The 24,062-nt window shown below is 35.1% G+C and overlaps 1 protein-coding gene across 1 annotated transcript in view; it reads left to right on the forward strand.

The window, feature by feature from the left end:
- Positions 1-24,062, forward strand: part of LOC149568152 (SNF2 domain-containing protein / helicase domain-containing protein / HNH endonuclease domain-containing protein) — a 288,465-nt gene that overhangs the window by 262,580 nt on the left and 1,823 nt on the right. Inside the window, exons 15-18 of the mRNA XM_089821153.1 lie at positions 4,069-4,410; positions 23,108-23,419; positions 23,517-23,704; positions 23,800-23,902. Coding sequence (XP_089677279.1) covers positions 4,069-4,410; positions 23,108-23,419; positions 23,517-23,704; positions 23,800-23,902 — 945 coding nt within the window. The remainder of the gene's footprint in view (positions 1-4,068; positions 4,411-23,107; positions 23,420-23,516; positions 23,705-23,799; positions 23,903-24,062) is intronic.

Consider the following 24,062-nt stretch of genomic DNA (forward strand, 5'->3'; position numbering starts at 1 on the left):
TTCTCTTGATAGACATCTCTTATTTTGATGTCAGTGCACATATCAAAAGAATATAAGTATGATGAATAACATATGATAGATATTTCTTGTTGAATCATACTTCGGATTATATTGAAAGATAACATCTAAACTGACGGATTTTTTTTGATATCCTTAAATATGCCATTTCAAGAATATCATACGGAGACAATATCTCTTCATATACCTGAGAGCATAATGTGTTCTACAAACCCTCCCTAGCTAATAGGGAGTGTTAAGGTTGGAGCTTTAGTCAGATTGGTTAGATCTGAGATACATTATTGTTATTGGCAAATCATCATTTCCTATATATACTTATTCATGTTAAATAAATTTATTGTATATAATAGTAAATAATATATATATTGTATATATAATATAAAATATAAAATATATAGTGTTAAACGTATTATTATTATTTATGTTAATATAATATTATTAAATGATGATTACACCTTAGAGACATGTCCGCTCCTCTCATATTTATATGAGATCCAAATCTGCATTTGGAACACACTAATAACAATGGTCATGTTAGTACATTTGCAAAAAACGATCCATGTTATTTAACAAGATATAGTGCTATATTCAAGTAATTGATGTTAAGTTTTCCAGAAAAACAAAAGCATCGCCAAAGCAAAACAGTGAACACAAGAGCACAATAATTACCCTAGAAAACCAACTTGAGGGGAAAAACCCAGCCACACAAAAAGTCTCTTTAATAATGAATAATTAGTGGTTTGAATTACAATGCATATCACAATTGAAACAATAAATGATTTTTAATTACAGGATTATTGAGCTAGAAATTATCTATTTTTCACTCCTATGACATTGGTAATATTCATGAATCCTCCAATGGTAACCAATGTAAGGAACATACAAACAATAACCACAAAACCATCCCACAAGACAAACTACAAATACAAGCATGATTGTATCTGACTACCACACAAGAGATAAATGCTTCAAGTTAGTTTTTTGTGTCAAATAGAACATTGCTCTTAAACATAATTGTGTCTCTTCAATGTCTTTAAGCATCTATTCTATGTTGCTGATTTAGATTTATGGACGAGTTCGAGTATGAGAATCCGATTCGTGGATTTGTGAATTTGTTTTCATTATGATTCGTATGGATTCATGTGCGTACATATACATTTATACACATTATATATATGGATTCATGTGTACTCATTCCAAGTTTGGCCCATGGGTCCTTAGGCATATGCTTGGATTCATGTTGGATTTCGTCAGTTCTATGTGGATTCGTGACCCATTCATGCCAGATTCGCACAAGGTTCAGATATTACCTTGTGGATCCGTGGATATGGATTGACCTACAATGTCAAAGCTAGTTTGTGAATCTGAATCCAATTTGAATATGACTTTGAATGTAATTTGTGGCCTAGATATGTGAATTTGGTAGCACAACTCCCGACCCTTCATTGCATGAGCAATATCAAACACTTGGTCTATTCAATGCCTTAAGTAAGTGGAACATATGAAGGAATTATTGTTGGCAAAAAGAAAGACGACCAATTGAGTATTAGAAATGACTCCAAATAAAATCAATTACACATAAAAAGGAGAACCAACAAACTTTCATAATAGATGGCAATGTCAGAGAGACAATTATCTCGAGAACAGAAGAAAGATATCTCCCGAAGCTATATCACCAACACTCAAAGCGTTTAAATCACCTCTTGTGCCTTGTATGGCACTTTTGTTATGTATGTGGTAGATGTCAATGTATCTTTGTCCACAAAGTGGTTTCATCTAGTATTATGTATTATTGCATTCTCTAAACAATGTCTTTATGGGAAAAGCTTAATCCAAATAAAAGAAGTTCTAACTTTACTCTTGTAGTGACAAACGATAGCATTGTTGACTCCAATGAGTCATTTAATACTGGCCCTTGAGAATTTTGATTCTTTTCGCAGGTGTTCATTTGTTTCTACAACTTCGTAAGGTCCTTTCCCTACTTTGTAGTCATAATTGTACAACTTTGGAGGTTACACATCTTAGGTCAAACCAATGAAACCCGTGGATGCATCTCTGATCCTAAATCCCTTGTCCTAGGTGTTCATTGGTTTCTACAACTTCGTGGGGTCCTTTCCCTACTTTGTAGTCATAATTGTACAACTTTGGAGGTTACATTTCTTAGGTCAAACCAATGAAACCCGTGGATGCATCTCCAATCCTAAATCCCTTGTTTCCATGATAGGAACATTCATAGGACATGTGGACGATGTTCTCAAGTTTCCGCACCTTTGCCCATTCACCGCCCATTTGTAGTTGAATTGTGGGGATGTCTCAATGTTTTTAGAAAGATTGGGGGACATGCATGCATCTCTTAACTACTCTAGAAAAGTATACATGCACCCCAACGACCGATGAATTTTTAAAAAGTTATAAAAATTTACATGTTTTTTAAAATTTAATTTTGGCTTCAATTCGATTTACATGTAAAAATATAAAAAATGTCAGATTTCTAGGGAAGTTCAAACAAGTCATGTTTGTGAGAAAAAACACTTTTAACAATGAAGAATCCAAAGGCAATGCAAGAGGGACCACTTGCTTTGGGATTGGTAGTGCCCCTTGACCCCACTAAGGGCTGCCTCCCCTTGACCCCTACTTTTAAATTTTAAAATAAGAGGAATTAATGAAAATATTATGTCGAATCAAGTTGATGCTTTTATGCCCACTTTATTCAGATCTAGTGATGAGGAGTTTTCCTTGGGGGATGATTAGAGGCCTCCCTTCACTACATTTTCACATTTTGCATTTGCTTTCACATTATGCTACTCTGTGTAATGATCTTTATGATAATATTCATATAATGGAAATATTCGATTAACCAATTGAACAATTCCATTTGTCAATTTGGAATTTTATTCAATATTCTAATTCTATAGACTTTTAATGTTCAATTTCATTCCAATGCTCTATTTAGTATTGTAGTATTTGTATATATTTGCAATTTTGCTATAGTACTTCTTAGTATCTTATACATTTTTTCATAACTAGAATTTTAAGGACTATATGTATAGTTTACAAGACCCCTTCACTCCCCCACCCTCCCTACCACCCACAGAAAGCCCCCAAACTTAGGCCCTCCATCCTAAAGGCTTGTCCTGTTGTCTCCCTGACCTGCTGTCCCCCATGGGTGAGATAACTACAGGTTAAACATGTTCTCGCTATCTCTCCCTTTTTCATGTGTATTTTCCTTTCATTGTAATGTGATACATCTTTTCAGAAGGTCCTTTCTTGCCAGCTGAGTGGTTTGCTACTGTTGAACTTCTATTTCTCTATTGAGTACTCTCCTGATGGTTGAGCCCTGACATGAAATAAGCATATAAATCTCCTGATGTTAGTTGAGTTTTCCCTTCCCTTGACCTAAATAATATTGTTTCATTGTGAGATTGAAAATTTGAAAACCATCAGGAAAGGAGCAACTGTAACTGCTCTTAAGGCCTCATTATATATTGGTTGTTCTAGTAAGCCTAGAGGACTAAGGGTATCTCCCTTCTCACTAATACTTTTCTAGTCGCTGGTTTGCTCAAGGAGTGTTTCTTGAAGTTGAATAATTTCTTTTTAATATATATTGAATTCGTATCTAAGTAAAATACTTGACAAGGACATTAATTTAGGATGATTTTTATTGCTTTTAATGTGGAATAATCTTTGGAGTACAGATGATCACTGATACCTTTTGTTGTCACACTTAGAGTTTCAGATTTCATTTTTCACATTGCAATGAATTTTGTTGACATCTTATCCTTTAGAATTTTAATGGAGTGAAATGTCAATTATGTTCAAGATACTATTGTATGATAATGTATATTGGAGTTAAAGATATAGGTTTATGAGCATTGAGTTATAGTTATACTAACTTAACAAGAAGCCACAGTTATGTCTAAATAATTTTTACAATTTTTTTCAAAGTATAATATGCTTAATAAGTTTTCCCTCTTATGCTGTTTTCCAATTAAAGTTTTCCCAGCTAAAATTGCAGCTTTTCTGGACTGATGCACCTTTTCGAATTTCTAGGTTGATGTTGTTCACAATCTTGATACAGCAGAAAGGCCTGTGTGCACTACAGACATGTTCACTAAATGTAATTCCTTGCATGGGCATTTGAAAGGAAGTGAACCAGATTTCTCAAACGAAAAGGATATCATTTCTGGTGAAAGCAAGGATAAAGGAACTTCAGTGGTTTCCTTTGAAAGTTCACTACGTGCAGAATCTGATTCAATGGGAAATAACAACAAAATTCAAAATGGAGAAGATAGTCTGCATGCATTGGATTTAGAAAAGGTTGACTTGGAGTTGGCAGCAGATGTTGACTGTGATTATGTTTCGGGAATCCCTCCAGAGGCACTGCTTTTTGAAGTAAGAAATTTTGAATCAGAGTTCAGTTTTGGTTATCACTAAATGAATCATGTTTTGAAATATTCTGCAATTCATTAAGTCTTCAAGAGTTTGGCATAGCGAGATCTAACATTTATCATGTTCAAAGGCTATGCATGTTGTGAACTATGGGAAGTCAGTTGCTATAATTGTTTTATTATATAACTCAGCATCTTTTCCTTCACAGCGATTGTTAGATCTGTTCTGTAGGATTTCTGCATTTTATGTTTCTAAGGTGTTCCTTCTGCCAATAGGATGCATGCTAAAATGTTTATTTATTTTAGTAATGCTCAAATAAGAAAAAACAAAAAACCAAAACAATTTTTATTGTGTTAGTGTGAATATAATCAATCATGCAAAATACAGAAACAGAAGTAGATAACTCAAATATTTCCAGTATACATTATTGCTATGAGTAAAACTTGTCCATCTCCAGTGAATATGATTTATAATCTCTGTGCGTCATTTCCCTACAAGGAATGTAAGAACTATTTTCTAGCCTAGTTTCTGGCTTCAAGCTACTTGAAATTAATAATATTAGAATGCAAGGGAAACAGGTTGCAAACTATTCAACCAAGCAAGGAGCAACTCACATCAATATTGAACAGGAGGTCTAGGGGAGCTTGAGTCCCTGCCTTGTGCAAGGGTTAGAAGGAAAAATATAATGTTATCTAACATTAAGTTAATAGTTAAAAGACTGGTGTCCCTGCCTTTGTGTAGAAGATTTTGTTCAATATTTAATAGATGCTAAGCTAACAAACTCTTGATGCTTCAAACCATAGTTTAAAAGCTCAAGCTAGAAGATAACTTTTTGCAAACTAACTTGTAGCATATGTAGGATAGTAAAAGGGAGACCCATTTTAGGAGATGGGTTGTTGAGCATTTTGACATTATATAAACTAATGATTGCACGTTGGTGTTCAATAGGGAAGCCAAAAAATTATGGAGAGTAGGATGGCTAGGGGTTCTCTACAATTTTTTTCCATCTCTCTCTCTCTCTCTCTCTCTCTCTCTCCTTTTTATCACATGTAATATATATTATCAAATATACATACATAATAAATTATTTAACAATATTTTTAAAATGTATTTAATAATTTCTTATATGTTAGACTAAAATGTCATTTATAATAATGTATAATACCATTTTGCTAATCATTCTCAAGCAATTAAGTTATTGCCCTTTCCTTTTTACTTTTCGTTTTGAGTTAACTTTTATTTTTTACATATGAAGTACCTCCATGAGGATATTTGTTGCAAGAGCACTTGAGAAACAAGAACACAAGGAGGATAATATATCTTAAGTGCTATATTTCAATTCATTTGAGCCATTTATAATGTATTTGAGTCTTTTGAGTCAAGACGTAAAGGCTAGAGAAGCCATTTGTAATAAGTTATCAAAAATTTAAAAGGAAGTCTTAATATGATCAATAATGTCAAAATGTTTATTTAATAGGTGAATGGATCTATTTGTACCAATCTAAAGTCATTTGAGTCATAATTTTGGTCTAGGTTGGGTTTATATGAAAGTTGTAATACAAAAATGCATTAAGTGCATAACATGTTATAAAAAATGCAAAAGGGTTAAAAGAATGTGATGGGTTGGTTTAAAAGGTGGTTGGGAAGTTGTAAACCACCACAACCACTATAAAAGCATTGTATTGGTCATTCCAAATAGAAATGAATGAATGAGAAGACGAGATCATTTTGAATCAATTGGTTTCTTAAGAACGTGTCATTTTGATTGGTGTTAACTATTTTTGTGTTGGTTCCAGATATTGTACGTCCATTTACAGCCTGGAACCCATGTATATTCTGTACATTTAAATAGTAGGATGAATAATTTTCTTTATCCTTTTGGTTTGGAGCAATTTAATTAAGTTTTGAAGAAGTTATGATCATTTTGGTAAAAATAGTTATTTGCAGATTTGAGGATGCCCAACTACAGTCGGATTGAAATGTTTTGTATGGACACATTTGGATGAAACAGGAACTATATTTATATTTATCGGAAAGATATGTGAACTAGTTTTCATTTCCAATTGTTTTGAGTCGTTTTCATTCAGATTTGTGTAAGTTATGGATATTTGAGTGAAGACTGGTTTTAAGGATTTCCATTGAAGTTGCAGACAATGAATTGTGCTTGTAGGATGATTTATGCATTCTAAGAATTAATGGCTTATAGATTCCGAAACTAGACTTATATAAGGTTGAGTGAAAATTGGTTTGGTGTTATTTGCAATTATCTTGAGAAAGTTATTAGATGCCCTAGGTAGGGTTATTGGTTTTACTTTTGACTTATGGCAAAGAAAGTGGGTCTAAGTGCAGAGACTATAATTTGTAATGGATTTATTGTTTTTCACTCAGCTTTGGATATGTTTTAGTATTCCTAATGTGAAACAATTCCACCAAAGGGTTTTTCAAGAGGACTTTTAGAACAAAAGTTATGAGTAATGGAATCAGATATATAAATCAAGATATGCAAATGGAGAAGGATTGATATTTTTTGTGTTGAAAAATGTTTTGTTTTACCACATGAGATGCCCCTAATTGTTAGTTTTTCATAGAGGATCTGCTGCAAATGTATTAGCATTGCCATTTTTCTTGGTATGTGTTTTCCATTTTGCAACATTCTCTTATTTATATTGATAATAAATCAAGAGGAGACATGACTCTTCATGGGACATGTCCATACATTAAAATGGTAACATCGTAATTAATTAAACTACATACATACATACATGCATACATACATATACATATACATATACATATACATATACATATATATAACTTGAGAGTTTTAATCTCAAAGTTTATCCAACTGAAGCTAGCAAACATCAACACTCCCTCTTAGCTAGGGAGGATAAACACAAGACATATATTAAGAATATCTTCGATAAGAAGATATCTAACATTTAGATTTCACATTTGATATCACAAGTATTGGCCTCCCTTAATATCAACGATATTCACCAAGTACTCAAAAGGTTTTGATATCACATCTGATATCAAGAGTATTGGCCTCCCAGAATATCAATGATATTCACCAAATACTTAGAGTAATTGTCTCCCAGAATGTTGAGATGCAAGACATTCACCATTTACTCAATCTATTAGATCTCATAATACAAGTTATTGTAAGATCGTTACCTTACATTAACTTCTCCAAATACAAGTGATGATCATTTGGAAGTCGTCACTTCCTCATGATGTACACAGGGGCTAAGTCACAAGGTTTGAGTTTGAGTTTGAGTTAGACAACTATGAAGTTCGGAAAAAGTTCGGCAAGGCAAAAAAATTGAAAAAAATTCGACAGTAAATTCACCTTATATAAATTTTTTAAAATATTATATATATATATATATATATATATATATATATATATATATATATATATATATATATATATATATATATATATATGACCTTGATTCCTCGCTATGGGAAGGTTTGTAACTTTGCAGAGACAATTGAAGAGTATAATATTGTTTTTTACTTTTCTTTGCTAATAAAGAGATATAAAATAAAAGAATAACAATCTTTCTATTTAATCTTTTCTAATAAAATAGAACTTTAAAATTACAGAATTAAAAATAAATAAAAAACCACTGTAATAATAAGTAAATTTATAATCATTAAAAAAATACAAACTATCATTATTTTACTGATAATAAATAAATAAATATACATAAAATATACACAAATTATTAATGTTTTTCTAAAATAAATACATATAGATATTGATAAAGAAACAATAAACATAAAATTATATCATAAGCTTACAAAACATTAAAATATAATAATAAAAATAACATTTAATATTATTATCTAATTAAACTTTTAAACCTCAACAAATAAATAAAAATGTTATCAAACTGTCTATCAACAAATAAATAATAAAAATGTCATCAAACCGTCAGCTTGAAATAGAGAAGCGAATGGAGCGGATGAATAGATAAACGCAAAGGAACAAAGCTAAGCAAACAAACATGGAGATGAACGGCAGGAGGTTGGAGCTAATGAGAGTTTGTAGCAGGGTAATATGATTTGCCATGACCTTCACACACGACCCTCCAACGGTGTCATGATATTTAGATGCAATTTTTTTGCCTTGACCGATTTAAATGCACAAAAATATTTTTGCAATTTTTTGCCCTAGTTGACCTTTATAGGCGCAGACGAAGGGCATTGTTTTAGAAAAAAATTTGCCCAAAATTCCAAGAATGACTTTTTACGAATTTTATGACGAACTTGGCAAACGTTTTTCATTTTTTAGAAGTTCGGCGAATTTCGAATCTGAAGTCGAAAATTCGGCGAATTTCGAATCTGAAGCCAAAAATTCGGCGAACCTTGTGACTAAGCACAAGGTTAAGCCCATTAAAATCACATAGTCATGAGACATATTCATGAATCATTGTCCTCTTGACTACAACAATTTATTGATCATTGGATAATCCATCTTGACATAGTTTACTCCTTTTGAATCGATATGATTGAGAGCACCGAAGGTTTGCTGAATCATAGCCTCTATTTGCTCCCTCTCATTCAAGGTTGCCTCGAATGAAATGTCAAGCTCCCTCTAAATCTCAATCTTGCTCTTTGTCTTCTACACAAACTTCTAGCAAGATGGCCACAACAATGTCTGAATTCTTGTGTGAGACCACAGATACTAATTCTCATAGCAAGTCACGATGTTCTTCTAGTTATCCTCTGTTTGCGAGGTTCAATATCTTAGTATTTTGTTATACTAAATTGTACAGGTAGGGGTTGCATCTCCTTGAGCTCCTCCCATTTACATTTACTATTTTTGTCACTTCCATTATAAGATAGTAATTGCTGGCCTGTCAATTTGTATAACGTACTGGCATTGATCCCTTTTACATGTGCATTATTGGTAGTCAATATTCTCTCTCTTCACAACTTGTGGCTATGTAACGTGTTCCAATTTGTATATGGCGCATGAAATCTCGCCTTAATCAATAATATATTTCACAAACCATGGTCTATGGGAATCTTCAACAATATCTTTGGATGATCACAATATTCGATGGCTTATCACAATATTAGTGAAGCTTCCTCAGTCTATCCTTAGTATCACGCTTGTATTATTTGACCAAGTTATAATATGACAGTGATAGTGCTATTGCAATTGTAATATCTGATCCCAATATGCACATTGACTCTGTCGCTAATGTCTATCTCTTCCTATTCCACGCTTAATGAGAACTTGTCTTCTATCTGAGAATTCTTCATTTTGTGTATGTTATTGTTCGTATGCTACTTCTACCTGATGGATAGGAGCCGTTGGTTATTTACAAATAGTGTTGATTGGATGCCTAATGTCCTTAATAGCTGGTTGAGGAATCCTGTTTGATCTTTTTGAATGTCTTTAGATAGTTATTCAATGCAGGAATACGGCATCAGTTGTAGAGACATTTATTAGTACCGATGGTAGTGGTTGTGAGTTAAAATAACTATTTAATTGGGAAACTCATCTGATCTGGAAAGCATAATGTATGCCAAAAATAGAGACTATGCTAGTTTAATAGATTGGACAATGAGCATAAACCCTAGTTGTCAACCTTCACAACAGCACTGCAAAATCTCTATTTCAAATATCTTCAGATTAGCTTAAACATTCCAGAGAGAAGGGTCATCCACAAGTATTTTCACACCCAATATATGTTAATACGACAATGTGAATATATAAGATTATATGGCCATTGTTTGCATAGTTCTGAATTGTTGATGAGTATAGTGCATTGATTTAGATTATGGCAGAATCATTTCGGTGACTAGCAAGGGCTTCGGCCTCTCCATATTATCCAAGCTTTGGTGATAATGCACAATTATTTATCTTCCAAACTAGTGTTGTGTTCTCTTGTAGATTTTATTTCATTTGCAGTCCTGCTCTGATACCATGTTAGTTTTTCATAGAGGATATTCTGCAAATGTATTAGCACTGCCATTTTTCTTGATATGTGTTTTCCACTTTGCAACAATCTCTTATTTATATTGATAATAAATCAAGAGGAGACATGACTCTTCACGAGACATGTCCATACATATAACTTAAGTTGTAATCTCAAAGTTTATCCAATTGAAGCTACTAAACATCAACAAGAGGAGACATGATTCTTCATGGGACATGTCCATACATTAAAACGGTAACTATATATATATATATAACTTGAGTTTTAATCTCAAAGTTTATCCAACTGAAGCTAACAAACATCAATACTAACAATGGAATTTATTAAATGGATATTTAAGGGATCAGCATGTATCCCACTAATTGGTTGACTTTTAAGATGCTCTACATCAATATTACAAGATAGCCACTAAAGAATTTAGATAACTATTATAGGGAAATATATTTTGACCTGGATACAACAAAGATAATTAAATGTAGGATGCCTTTAATCCATTACCCATTGGAAAATAGTTACATTATATAATTTGAAAATAACGAAAAATATAATTATATAAATCTTTTTTCATCAGTAGAAGGCCAAAGCCATTTGATATATATATATATATATATATATATATATATATATATATTGAAAGAGAGGTGACAAAATGTTATCTCCGTTCAAATAGGCATTGGTAGGAAAGAATGGAGAAGTAAATCTCCAGTCTTCCTAGGGACTTTCGTCCTATACACTTTTACAAAATTAAAAGGGGCATACCCCAGTTTACATAAAAGTCTTCTACTAAAATTTGGTCAAATATTAACTTTGTGAGAGTCTGCCTTCTATCTTTCAGCAATTAGTGGAGCAACATGGGGTAAATTGCAATTTGTAAAAAGTGATGAAGGATAGGACCTGAAGACCTCATGGCTTTAATATCGACCAAAATAGAATTTTCCTTTTTCTTCTTGCTATCAATAACTTCAAACTCATTTAAGCACGTTAGCATTGTTAGAAAGCCAAAATATGTTATCTTGCTTGTCTCCATAGTTTGCAAATTAGTTTTTATTTGCTTGTTAACATTATTAAGATTATCATGTATACTCCTTTTGCTCTATTTGTTGGCAATTGTAGTTAAAGAACAAATATACCTTTAAACTTTTTAAATTTGTTAGAGAGTAATCCCTTTAAGCCAAAGCTTTATACTAGATGATGCTAAATATTATTCTCATTTGTAGAGATTTTTGAAATGTAGGGATTAGTTTATCAGATTTAAAATCTTGTTTCCAAGTGAAAAATACCTGCTCGAAAATGTGAATAAACCATAACTTGAGAAACTTGAGCCAAGGCGAGATGGAAATACAAGATCTAAGGTAAAGAACTGGACGGAATGTTAAAAAATGGGGCTGAACCAACGAAATCAGCAGCCAATAAAACAAAATAACAAAGAGCAAAAGTAAAATTAACTAGGAGAAGATTAAAGCAATGTAAAGCTACAAAGATCTAGTGATGAGATACCATAGATAGATGCAAGTATCTTAAATAATGAAACTATCTTCTATTAGTATTCATTATAAATATAGTATATGAGTAGGACTCAACCATAATAGGGAGCCAAGAAAGCAAACCAATAAAAATTTCTTAGATGTAAGGATCGAGAGGAGCAGAGCCCACCTGCCAAAAATAGGGGGCATAAAGGGTAGGGTTGAACTAGTGCCAACTGATATTTTTGATTCCTAATCCTCCTTGAGTGTTGGGTTTACAAATACTATTCCCTTTTATTAATGCTAGTTTTGTCTTCTCTTGTATCCCTTTCCAAAAGAAGTCTCTAAACTTCTGATCGATTTTGTGTTTGATTTCTTTGTGCAAGGGAAGGCATGAGATGTTGTAAGATGGTATTGTCGATAGTACGGATTTGATTTTGGTTACCCGTCCTACCTTTGTGAGTCATTTGCTTTTCTAGGCTTTAGTTTTCTTTTCAAAATTTTCAATGATGGAGTCCCAAGTTTTTCCATTCCTGGGTCCTTTCTCTAGTTGTAATCTCAGATACTTGCAAGGGAAAGTTCCTTTCCTATATCCCATGAATTCACAGATGTTTTCCATTTCCGGTTTGGTATTTAAGAAGAAGATTTCCGATTTTTCGTCACTTTTTGTCCTGATGGTATCATATAGGTGGAAATTATTTCTTTATATCTTCTGGCTTTGTTTAGATTACTAATACTTGCTATTATTGTGTTAGCGAATTGCTGATGTGTGATGTTGTTGACCTCTTCTGTGATGGACACTCTTGATACTTTATTTTCTAACTAAGTCTTTTTTATGGCTCTTCCAAAGGTTTCAGCCATAATAATGCAAAGAAAAGGTGAGATGGGATCCCCTTGTCTGATTCCTCTAGAAGAGCTGAAGAATCCCTTCGGCATTCCGTTAATGAGAATGGAAAATTTGGGTGTCGAAATACAATTAAAGATTAGGTTTATCCATTGATGCAAAAATCCAAAGGCTTCTAAAGTTTTACAAAGGAATCTCTAGTCTAATTTTTTGTAAGCTTTTTGAATATCTAATTTCATTAGCATGCATGCTGATTTTTGTGTTTGAACCGAGTGGAGAAGCTCTTGAATGATAATTATTCCATCGGAAATAGACATATTGGGTGAAAATCTGGTTTTCTCCTCACTGATTAATTTGAGGACTAGCTTGATCCTATTAGTGATGGTTTTTGATAAAATTTTGTAGATGGTGTTGCAAAGAGTAATCGGACGAAGATCTCCAGGCTCAATGTGATCTTCTTTCTTGGGTGTGAGTGTGAAGAAAGTGTTATTGATTTCTGATAGCATGGAGCCTGAATTTTTGGTGGCTTCTATACCTTCATATAAATCCTCACCTAATATATGCCAGCATTTCTGGAAGAAAAATTCTTAAAAACCATCCGGCCTTGGAGACTTGTCAGGATTCATACCAAATAGGGCATTTCTAACTTCTCCTTTTGTGAATGCTTTGTTTAACATCTTATTATCTTCTTTAGTGATTAATTTAGGTATAGATTCTAGCATCATATTTTGGGTTGCGAGATTTTAATGTTCATAATTGTTTAGAGTGTCTGTTCAGTATTAAACAAAATTTTCCGCCATTTGTGTAGAGTTATCTATAATAGTTCCTAAATTATTTATTTGCTTTTCGATATTCTATTGATATTTCTATTCTTGATTGTACTGTTGTGGAAGAATTTTGTGTTGCAATCTCCTTCCTGAAGCCACGTTTTTCGTGATTTTTGTCTCCAAAAGATTTTTTCTTTGTTCAGCATGTCTTCATGTTTATGAGTTAATTCTTTTTCTTTTTCAAATTTATCATTGTCCATTCCTTGTATGACTATTTTATTTAAGTTTTCTAATTCTTCTTCCATCTTTATTTTTTCCTTAGAGATTTTTTTGAAGCGTTTATCATTCCATTTTAAAATGTTCTGTTTTAGTAATTTCAATTTAGAAGTGAAGCAAAATATTTTAGATCCTTCCACTACTTTCCACCTATTATTAATGTTTTCCATGAAACTTTTGTCCACAAACCACATTTTTTCACATTTAAATGGATTTCTTGTTGGCTTACGAGGTTCATAGATATCTAGATTGATAGGAAGTGATCCAAACCAGCGTGGGGCAGTATTGATGATTGAATGGAGAAATCAAATGTCTGGAAATTCCCTTTGAAGATAAATCTATCTAGTCTTTTTGCAATCTGGTAGAAGTCCCTATGCGTGTTGAACCATGTATACTGCCCGTTCGTGGGGGGGTTGTCTATGAGATGGTTTTTCTGAAACCATTCTCTGAAATCTAACATAGTTTGGGATATGGTTTGGGATCCCCCACTTTTTTTTTAGATCTAAAATGGCGTTAAAGTCACCTACCACCCAGACATTCTCATCTTAGATGAGGTCCATAAAGTTGTTGATTTCAGTCCAAAGCATCATCTTTTCTCTTGTCTGTACCGGACCGTATACATTTATGATTATAACTAGTATATTTGATTTGTAGGTTTTAACTCTTCATGCCATCCAATTCATGTTTACTGATATACCTTCTAAGTCTATTTTCGGTGGGTCCTAGATTAGACCAATTCCCCCTGAGGCTCCTTTTGATTCCTTCAAAATGGTCTTCCAATAGACTATTGTTCTTCCTCCAATAGATCCACTGCATTGGACTCTTCCCAAAATTCCTTCTTGAGCATCTCTTCATTATATGTTTTCTCCATGATCCTAGAATTGTCTGTCCATAATGCACTCAACACTGTTGCTACTTCCCCGGGTAATTCATTGAGTCTTGGTGAATCCTGCTCTGTTTTTTGACTATTTCCTGTTAATGTGAATGGATTTTTTCCATTTTTTGGTGGCTGCCAGAACTTGTGTTTGCTTTTGTCAAAGTACTTAGGACTATCTTGAGATCCCTTCTTTCCATTCTGTGTTGTGTCATGCAATTCTACTTCATTTGTGTCCTGTCCATAGTTTATTTCCATATCTCTAATTATTTTGTCTTATTTATATGCTGGAATTTTATTAATTTCATATGCAAGAGATTTAGAGCTTGAAGTTTCAATTGTTTCTTTCTCCCTAGCTGAATTGATCTTCTTTTTGTTTAATTCCTTGGGTTCTTCATTTTTTATTTGGGTCTCTCGATTCTTTTCTACTACTATTACTTGAAGTATACCCTCAGTATGCTGGTCATTTTGTGGTTCAAGATTAATGTGAATTAATCTTGCTTTATCTTTCGTTGATCTAGCGGTCGGTGATAGCAAGGTTGCTTTGGCATAGGATTGGGTGTAGGAGAACCAGGACATCATGAGATTTCTCAAGGAGAACCTTCAGCAAGCATAGAATCAGCAAAAGGTCTATGCTGATCAACACAGGATTGAAAGAATATTTGAGGTGGGGGTTATGGTTTACCTACGATTGCAGCCTTACCGACAGAGCACCCTTAAAAGGGGTGGAGCTGAGAAGCTCAAAACTCGTTTTTATGGACCATACAGGATTATTAGACATGTTGGAGAGGTTGCGTATGAGATTGAGTTACCATTTGGCAGTACGATTCATAATGTGTTCCATGTGTCATGTCTAAAAAAGGCATTGGGACAACATATTATATCATCTCCAATTCTACCTCCATTGGATGAAGAAGGTATGCTGACATTGGTTCCTGAGGAGATCTTGGAAGAGAGGGAATACCAACTAAGAAGCATGGTGATTCGAGAGTCTCTGATTCACTGGAGAGGTCTCCCTATAGAGGACACCACTTGGGAGGGCGAGACTATTTTACAACATCTAGCTTTGCAGTTGCTTGTAGGTAAGCATCTCCAAGAGGGGACGATTGTCATGTCCCCTCTTTAGCTCTATCTATCAGTGACATGAGAGTTAGCATATTATGGGGTCTCGTAGGCTGGCAGTGGTGGTCAGGGATTCAGTCAAGGTTTTTAGTGTCCGGATTGGGTATTTCAGGCAGTAGTAGATGAGTTGAGAGCAGTTCCTTGATTTTAGGAGATTCCTACCTTTTAGGAGGTTGTGACATGTTCCAAAGTTGAGGTTCTATGAGATCACCCGTGATCTCAATTACAGGAGATTTGAGTGTGTTTCCTATTTTCTAGGAGTATCCCTAGATTTGAGGGTGAGATTGCCAGTTGGCCTAAGTTGTTTGGCATTAGTCACAGGTAAGTGACAAACTCAGTTTCATGTTTTGGAAGTGTTTGGGTTGTTCCTTGGCTAGTTGGTAAATATTTTAATATATTTTAATATTCTCCTAAGTTAGCATTTTAATAATTTAAATAAGGCTAAGTGTTTAGCCATTTTGGGGTAATAAGGAGTTTTCTGGCTCCATTTGGATCGATGTGCCTATGTGTGATAGCTCATTGGAAAGAGCTCAATCTCTGCTATTTGATTATCACTTGTCGGGACTTATTTGATGTTTGGAGCTATTTGTCATTAATAAAGTAATGATTTCTCTCTATTTGGATGCCTTATTTGGGAACTAATGTTATATTATAAAGTTCAAATGAAATCCACTTTAGAGTTCTTTTAGGGTTTGATTTTCCTTGGAGGGGGGATATAAGGAGATGGTAACCTAAAAGTGAGCATCTTTTATCATTTTATCATCCCATTTTGGATGCCATTGCTCTGGAAGAGCATTCCTCACCTAGGATGCAAACCCTAGTGCTAAGAGCAGATTTGTTGGGACGTAGCCTTAAACAAGATTAGATTTGAAGGTTCCTATGCATACAATTTGATCAAGACAGTGGATCGGTTTCTAGTATTGCAGTTACACTTTGCAGGCAGTGGATTTTTAGGGAAGGCGGCCACTTTGGTTCAACTTGGCGCTTATTACAACAGCTCACCTGGATCCCATTTTCAGCTGGCATCCATCTTGTTTGAAGCACATCTGTATTGGTACTATTTTGGAATAAATCAAACTCTGCTGGTATTGTTTTAAAATCGTTTCCGGATTAGCATGTATTGCTGCATATTACTTCTATCACGTCTATTTATTAGTTGTCATTGTTACAAACGTAAATGGCAGAATACTTGCTTTGTTAATCAGAGATCGAAACGATCAATATATACAAAAGGACGATAGAATAGAATAGAAACATTCTATTCTACACTACAACTAAATATTAGAAACATTCTAATATTTATAGTAAACTACAATAGTGAGCATTAAAGATTATTCTAATACCCCCCCATAATGCTCAATCTATTTACTACACCAATAGATCCCTTGAATTTAACAAACTTGTCAGGACCAAGGGGTTTTGTGAAAATATCTGCTGGTTGCTCTGAGGTAGGGACATAGAGTAACTGAATAGTTCCATCTTCTACTAATTGTCGAATATAATGGCAATGAAGCTCTATGTGCTTGGTTCGTTCATGAAACACTGGGTTTTTGGTGAGTTTGAGTACTGCCTGATTGTCTGAAAACAAAGAAGTTGGACCCGCTTGAGAAATATGCATATCTGCAAGCATCTGACGGAGCCAAACTGCTTCACAAGCTGCCTTGACAGCTCCTCTATATTCTGCTTCTGTAGAGGAGAGGGCATGTGCCTGTTGCTTCTTACTGGTCCAGGTAACTGCTGCAGATCCGATATTGAACACATAACCAGAAGTAGATTTCCTGTCATCAACTGAGCAGGCCCAATCAGAATCGGCGAATCCACGGAGCTGAGGAGTAGTACTCCTTGTATAACAAAGACCATAATCTGAAGTACCCTGTACATAGTGTAATACACGTTTTGCTGCAATCCAATGATCAGTCTTGGGGTTTGTCATGAACCGGGAGATGTAGCTGACTGCAAAACTGAGATCAGGTCTAGTAGTAGTAAGATAGATGAGACTACCTACTAGTTGCCTGAAGAGTGTTTCATCTACAGGAGGAGAATCAGATTGTGCGGACAATTTCAGACCAGTCTCCATAGGAGTGGAGGCAGGTTTGCAATCCTGCATTCGAAACCTGTCAAGCAAACTTCTGGCATACTTGGACTGAGACAAAAAAATACTGTTGTCAGTCTGCCAAACTTCAATACCTAAACAATAATGAAGCAATCCAAGATCGGTCATGTCAAAAGTTCTGCATAGATCCTGTTTGATATCTGAAATCAAATGTTCTGAACTCCCAGTAATGATCAGATCATCCACGTAGACAACAAGAAAAAGAATTTCATTACCAGGGTGTTTAATATACAAATTACTATCCGACGGGCTGCGTTGAAATCCCTGAGTAACCAAGTACTGATCAATCTTTATGTACCAAGCCCTAGGAGCCTGTTTAAGACCATAGATGGCCTTCTTGAGTCTACATACTTTTGGTTCTGAACCGGCAACCTTAAAACTTGGGGGCTGTGTCATGTAGACTTCTTCCTATAATTCACCATTGAGAAAAGAACTCTTCACATCCATCTGACGAACTTTCCAACCATACTGAGCTGCAATGGCAAGAAGAATACGAATAGTACTTATCTTAGCTGTTGGAGCAAATGTCTCCTCATAGTCAATGCCTTCACGTTGGGTGAATCCTCGAGCAACAAGTCTGGCTTTGTATTTGTCCAAGGTACCATCTGCATGGTACTTGACCTTATAGACCCATTTACAGCTAATGGGTTTCTTCCCAAGAGGAAGATCTGAAAGAACCCAGGTGTGGTTCTTCTGAAGACTTTGAAGCTCAGCATCCATTGCATGTTCCCATTCTAGAATTCCTTTGGCCTCTGCATATGTCTGGGGCTCAAGGATACTATGGATGTTTGCCATAAGAGCTATATTAACTATGTTGTGCTGAATGCTCTTATTTCTGGAGGTTCTACCCTCAATGAGTTCATCAGGACGAAGATCACTAATCGTTTTAGCCCACCATTTTGGCCGAAGAGTCGAGGAGCCAATATCAAATGCTGTCAGGATAGCTGTATTATCAGGAGGTGGCTGAGGTGGTGTATCAGTAGCATCAGATGACTCATGTAAAATAGAAGAACCCAAGTCAGAGATTGCTGAAGACTGAATCTCAGAATGCAGTGGAGAGTCAGAGAGCGGAAATGATCCAAGTTCCTCATCAAACACAACATCACGACTGAAGATTAAACGATCAGTATTTACATCAATCAACCGATAGGCCTTATGTGTGTAACTATATCTTGTAAACATAAGTTTTTGGCTTTTGGAATCCAACTTAGTGCATTTGACATCAGGAATCCATACATATGCCAGAGAGCCAAAAACTTTCAAATGGTTGATCTTAGGTTTGCGACCAGACCAGGCTTCCTCAGGGGTTTTATGATTAACGGCAAGAGTGGGTGACCGGTTAAGAAGATAGACCGCTGTGGATACTGCTTCTGCCCAATATTTTCTGGGAACATTTCTATGTTCTAACATAGCCCTAGCCATTTCTGTGATGGTACGGTTACGACGCTCTACAACACCGTTTTGTTGAGGAGTGTGAGGTGTGGTGAGCTGACGTCTAATGCCGTGAGTAGTACAGAAGATAGAGAAAGCAGATGAACAAAATTCCCCCCCATTATCGGTCCTAAGAGTACGGATGGAGGAACCAAACTCTTTTTCTACTAGAGCTTTAAATTGCTGAAATACAGGAAAAACATCTGATTTTTGCTTAAGAAAATATACTCACATTTTGCGACTAAAATCATCCACAAAGAGTAAGAAGTACCTATTCCTGGAAATAGAAGGAGTATTCATAGGACCACATACATCAGCGTGGACCAACTGTAGCACTCTAGATGCCCGCCATGATTCGCCATTCGTAAATGGTGTCCTATGTTGCTTCCCTGCTTGGCAAGCTCCGCAAACGCGATGGTTCTGGGTCTGGATGTTAGGTAGGCCATGGACTAAATTATCCCGAGCAAGTTGTGCTAGATATTGCATGTTCAGATGACCATATCGCTGATGCCAGAGGCTGCTGAGAGCGGATGATTCGGCGATGAAGGCATGCTCAAGAGAATCTCCTGAATCTATAAGTCTATAAATACCATGATCCTCAAGACCGATAGCAAGGATAGTGCGAGAAGCACGATCAATAATTGAACACTTATTTCCACTGAAGACGACATCCAACTGAGGAGAGTGCTTCATAATCTGACTAACAGACAGAAGATTATGTTTCATGCCAGGAACATAACATACATTGAGAAACATGAGTTTTCTTCCTCCAGACTGAATTTGAACATTGCCTTTTCCGACAATATTGTATTCTTCGTCGCCTCCAAAGATGACTGAATCAGAATAGGGAGTGAATTCAACAAACCAATCACGCCTATGAGTGAAATGTCGAGAGGCACCAGAATCGATGTACCAGGCAGAAGATTTCGCATGATTTGTAGGTATGCTGGCCATAAAGGCATGATAGAGAGATTCTTTCTGCTCTGAGTGTTGGGCAGCATTGGCTTGCTGTTGAATTGAGTTTGACTTCTGATGTTGTTGATACAGATGGTCATAATATGCAAATGTCTCAAATGGCACAAATTTCGAGGTGAGAAAATGAATGACCCAAAAAAAATGGAGAAGTATACAGACGAGAGTTTGAAAAACCCAGAAATAATACGCTATCGGAATTCGGATCCGCTGGCTCAAAAATCGAGGCACAAAAATCGAGACACCCACAAAAATCTGATGAAGACCCATTAAAGATCTCGAAAAACCCACAAAGAATTTGCAAACAGAAAAATGTGTCTAGACCCACAAAGTAAGGTTTCGGGCAAAACCCTAGTTGTTGGCTTTGAAGGTCGATTTAGCAAAATAAATGGTGGTTTTACAGTCGACCAGTGCTGGAAGGAGGTCACGGCAGGATGGAGGAGGTCATACGAACACCGAAAATCAGAACACCGACGCCTGGAGGTCACACGAATGGGCAAAAAAAACGACCATAAACCTGCGAACGTCGGACCTCCAATAAATCGTGAACTTGCAGAAATAAATGGCAGATTGACGTCTTTGCAACCAGAAGATATTTGTCTTGATTGATGTCAGTCGCAAGCATAGACCAAAGATCCGCCGTTTGTAACTGAGACGCAGATCATCAAGGAAAAAGAAACGTGATTTTTAAAAAACCAGCGATTTTCAAATTTTCCAGAGCCACGATTTTACCATAGAAAAACGTGATTTACAGTCATCCAAACCCTAGCTTGAACTAGGTATAACGAAGCAAAATTATTTAGGAAGAAATAATTTCGAAAACCAGGTTCAGATAATTTCAATAAGAAATTATTATTTTCAAAGAAAATTTAACCTCGCTTTGATACCATGTTACAAACGTAAATGGCAGAATACTTGCCTTATTAATCAGAGATCGAAACGATCAATATATACGAAAGGACGATAGAATAGAATAGAAACATTCTATTCTACACTACAACTAAATATTAGAAACATTCTAATATTTACAGTAAACTACAATAGTGAGCATTAAAGATTATTCTAATAGTTATTTATTCATTGTAATACCTATATTTTGAAAAATACAAAGAGAAACAATGTTCTTCTGCAACTTCTGTCTAGCTCTATAAGATCAAAGAAAAATGTAGAGGAAAATATAATTTATATAATTAAATATTATAGCAGAGCAGAGCAAATATCCATTTGGGATATTTCAGCAATTCCTATAAGATTTCCTAATGTCGAGCCTAATCTTACCAGCATTTGAGAATGCAAAATTTCCATAGGTATGATCTTGATGATTAGTCATTTTGGCAATCTAAGCTGATGAACTGATGCCTCGGTAAAATTTGGTGACCATTTCATGAAATTAATCAAAAAACCTTTATAGAAGCATAGAGGAGCAGACAATAATTTATTTTTAACTGATTCAATAGTACAATGAATATATACTAATCTATGAGAAAGTGGAGTTATACTTACCTATTCCAATTTGAATGTGTGAAACCAGTACCCCAGTCTTTCTTCTCTGTCTACTGAAGCATCCCAATATGCATATAGGCCTTTCTTTTGGCACTCATGCCATTTTCCTTCCATAATTTCATTACTGATGATAATAGTGTTTTTGTTATTTGATCTGTCAGGGCTTTACATGGTCAAGCTAGGGTTTTGGTGATTTGGCAAAAGATTTTTCCTATGTGGAGGGAGGTATGGCTTGGGGGAAGAGTGTAAGGATTTTGGTCTACCTATAGATTTCTTGGTGTGGTGATTTTGATATCTTCTATGATCTTGATAGGGTTTTGATGAGGCAAGATAGGTGCTAGGGTTTTGGTTTGGATGCGAAAGTGTTTTCCATGCTCTCGGGTTAGATCCTATAGGAATATTATTTACTGCCGAAATTACTACTGGTTTTTGCTGGTGTAAGTTGTGTTCATGATATTCAAATCTGTTTCCTAATTGCGGTGATTGAGGGGTATGAAACCTGATTTGTGTAGACAACTTTTTACCTTGGTTGATTTTGGTGAGTTTCGCTGGGTTGCTTGGGCCAGATCTGCCTGTTCTCATTTCGATTTTGGCTCTTCCGTTTGTGTTTGCCCATTTTCATTGAGTGTTTTGCTTTCCTAAAGCCCTAGATCCTTGATTGGTACCTTTGTTTTGCTTTCTGTGTTTTACTATTTTCCAACCAGGGCTCTCATCCGCATGATGATTTGTAGTTGATTCAACCGCCCTTTGTTTCTGGAGAACTTTACTTCTTTCTTCATGTAGCTTCAGAAATGCTGAAAATGTGCCTCCATTTCCTATTGGGACTGGTTTCACCCACTCAGCTTCTGGATTTGCTTGCTTATTGTTGTTCGGCTTGATTCTTAGGGGTTCGAAATGGTTAGCAATTTTTAAGGAAAACCGGGGTTTAATGACATAGATATTTGCTATCTGCTTTTTCGTTTTTTGGTTGCTTTGCAGAGCCATTTCGCAGACAAAAATTTATTCAGAAAGATAAAATTATGTAAATGTTATTAAAATAACATAATTAAATATTATAGTAAAATATATTGTCTAAATCTGAAACTACATGTTGCTAATAGCTTAAATTGTTTAATTCATTTTTTATTACTTTTTTTTTCACCTGAGATCAAAAATAAATTATTAAAATTTATTCGTAATTTTAAGATAATTATAATAAAAATATATATTTGATGTTAGCTTTATTGGTTTCTTAGAAGGGGAATAGAAGGATTCTTTTCAATGGAAACTTCATAGGAGGTTTTTCTGTCATCTTAAAAGTAATATTGAACAAGTAAACTTATGAGCAAATGTAGCTTTAGTAAAGATGAAAAGACTGAATTGAACTTTAACTGTGCAGGTAAGTGCAAGTACAGGTCGCATACATCTTTACGTGTGTATTACCGATAAGGATTCAAGACCAAGAAAACTTGAGCTGAACTTTCGGCCTGAAGATTTTGAGTCTTCAATGACAGTAGATGCGTCGGGCAAGAGTTCACTTCCAAAGTGTTTAAGTACGAGCTCAGCTCACAGAGAAATTGTCCTTACGTTCATCAAGGAGTGGAATGGTCTCAGACCTATTGAGCGTAATAAACTTTTTGGAAGGCCTTTGCGGTTGCCTTTAGGCCTTGAACTAAGCTGTATGAAATATGACCCTAATCATGGACATGGGGTATGCCCAATTGAATTACTTTTTCTATTTTACATATAAATAATAAATATATATATAGAGAGAGAGGGAGATTTTGAAAGAGAATCTTATGTGGCAGGGCTTGCTGAAAGGAGGGAGTAAGCGCCGTGTTGCATCAAGAGATGAAATTAGTTATCCTTTACCAGAAAATGCAACCTGGCAGAAGATTTCACTAGCAAAACATGGTAAAATCAAAGAGCGGCATGAAATGCAGGTGTGGACTGTGGATGAGCAGCCTCTTTGCAAACTGTGTCAGAACCCATGCTTGTTAGTATTTCCAACTCCTGGTTCAAGTATATAATCTAGATGCAGAGTATACAGTTTCATAACTAATACTCATCAATTGATTGGCATTTCTGCAGAGGACTCCAGGCAAAATGCCCTCAATATTTCGAGGATTTATTTTGCAAAATCAGCTGTTTTGAAGAGTACCGTATGAGGACAAGCCAACAGTTTTTGCGAGAGGTTAGCACACAACTTATATTGAGATTTATCTTTTACTTCTATTGGTATGTATTGAGCATAACGCCATAGAAAATCAGAATCCTTAGTTTTTCTGTTTAGAATAATTTGAATTCAAACATTTACAAAGAACTTTTGTGCATGTTTTATGCATCATATTTAC

This window comes from Cupressus sempervirens, chromosome 3 (genome assembly GCF_028749045.1).
Source record: "Cupressus sempervirens isolate cs-2001-9-10 chromosome 3, ASM2874904v1, whole genome shotgun sequence".
In the NCBI taxonomy this organism is placed as follows: domain Eukaryota; kingdom Viridiplantae; phylum Streptophyta; class Pinopsida; order Cupressales; family Cupressaceae; genus Cupressus; species Cupressus sempervirens.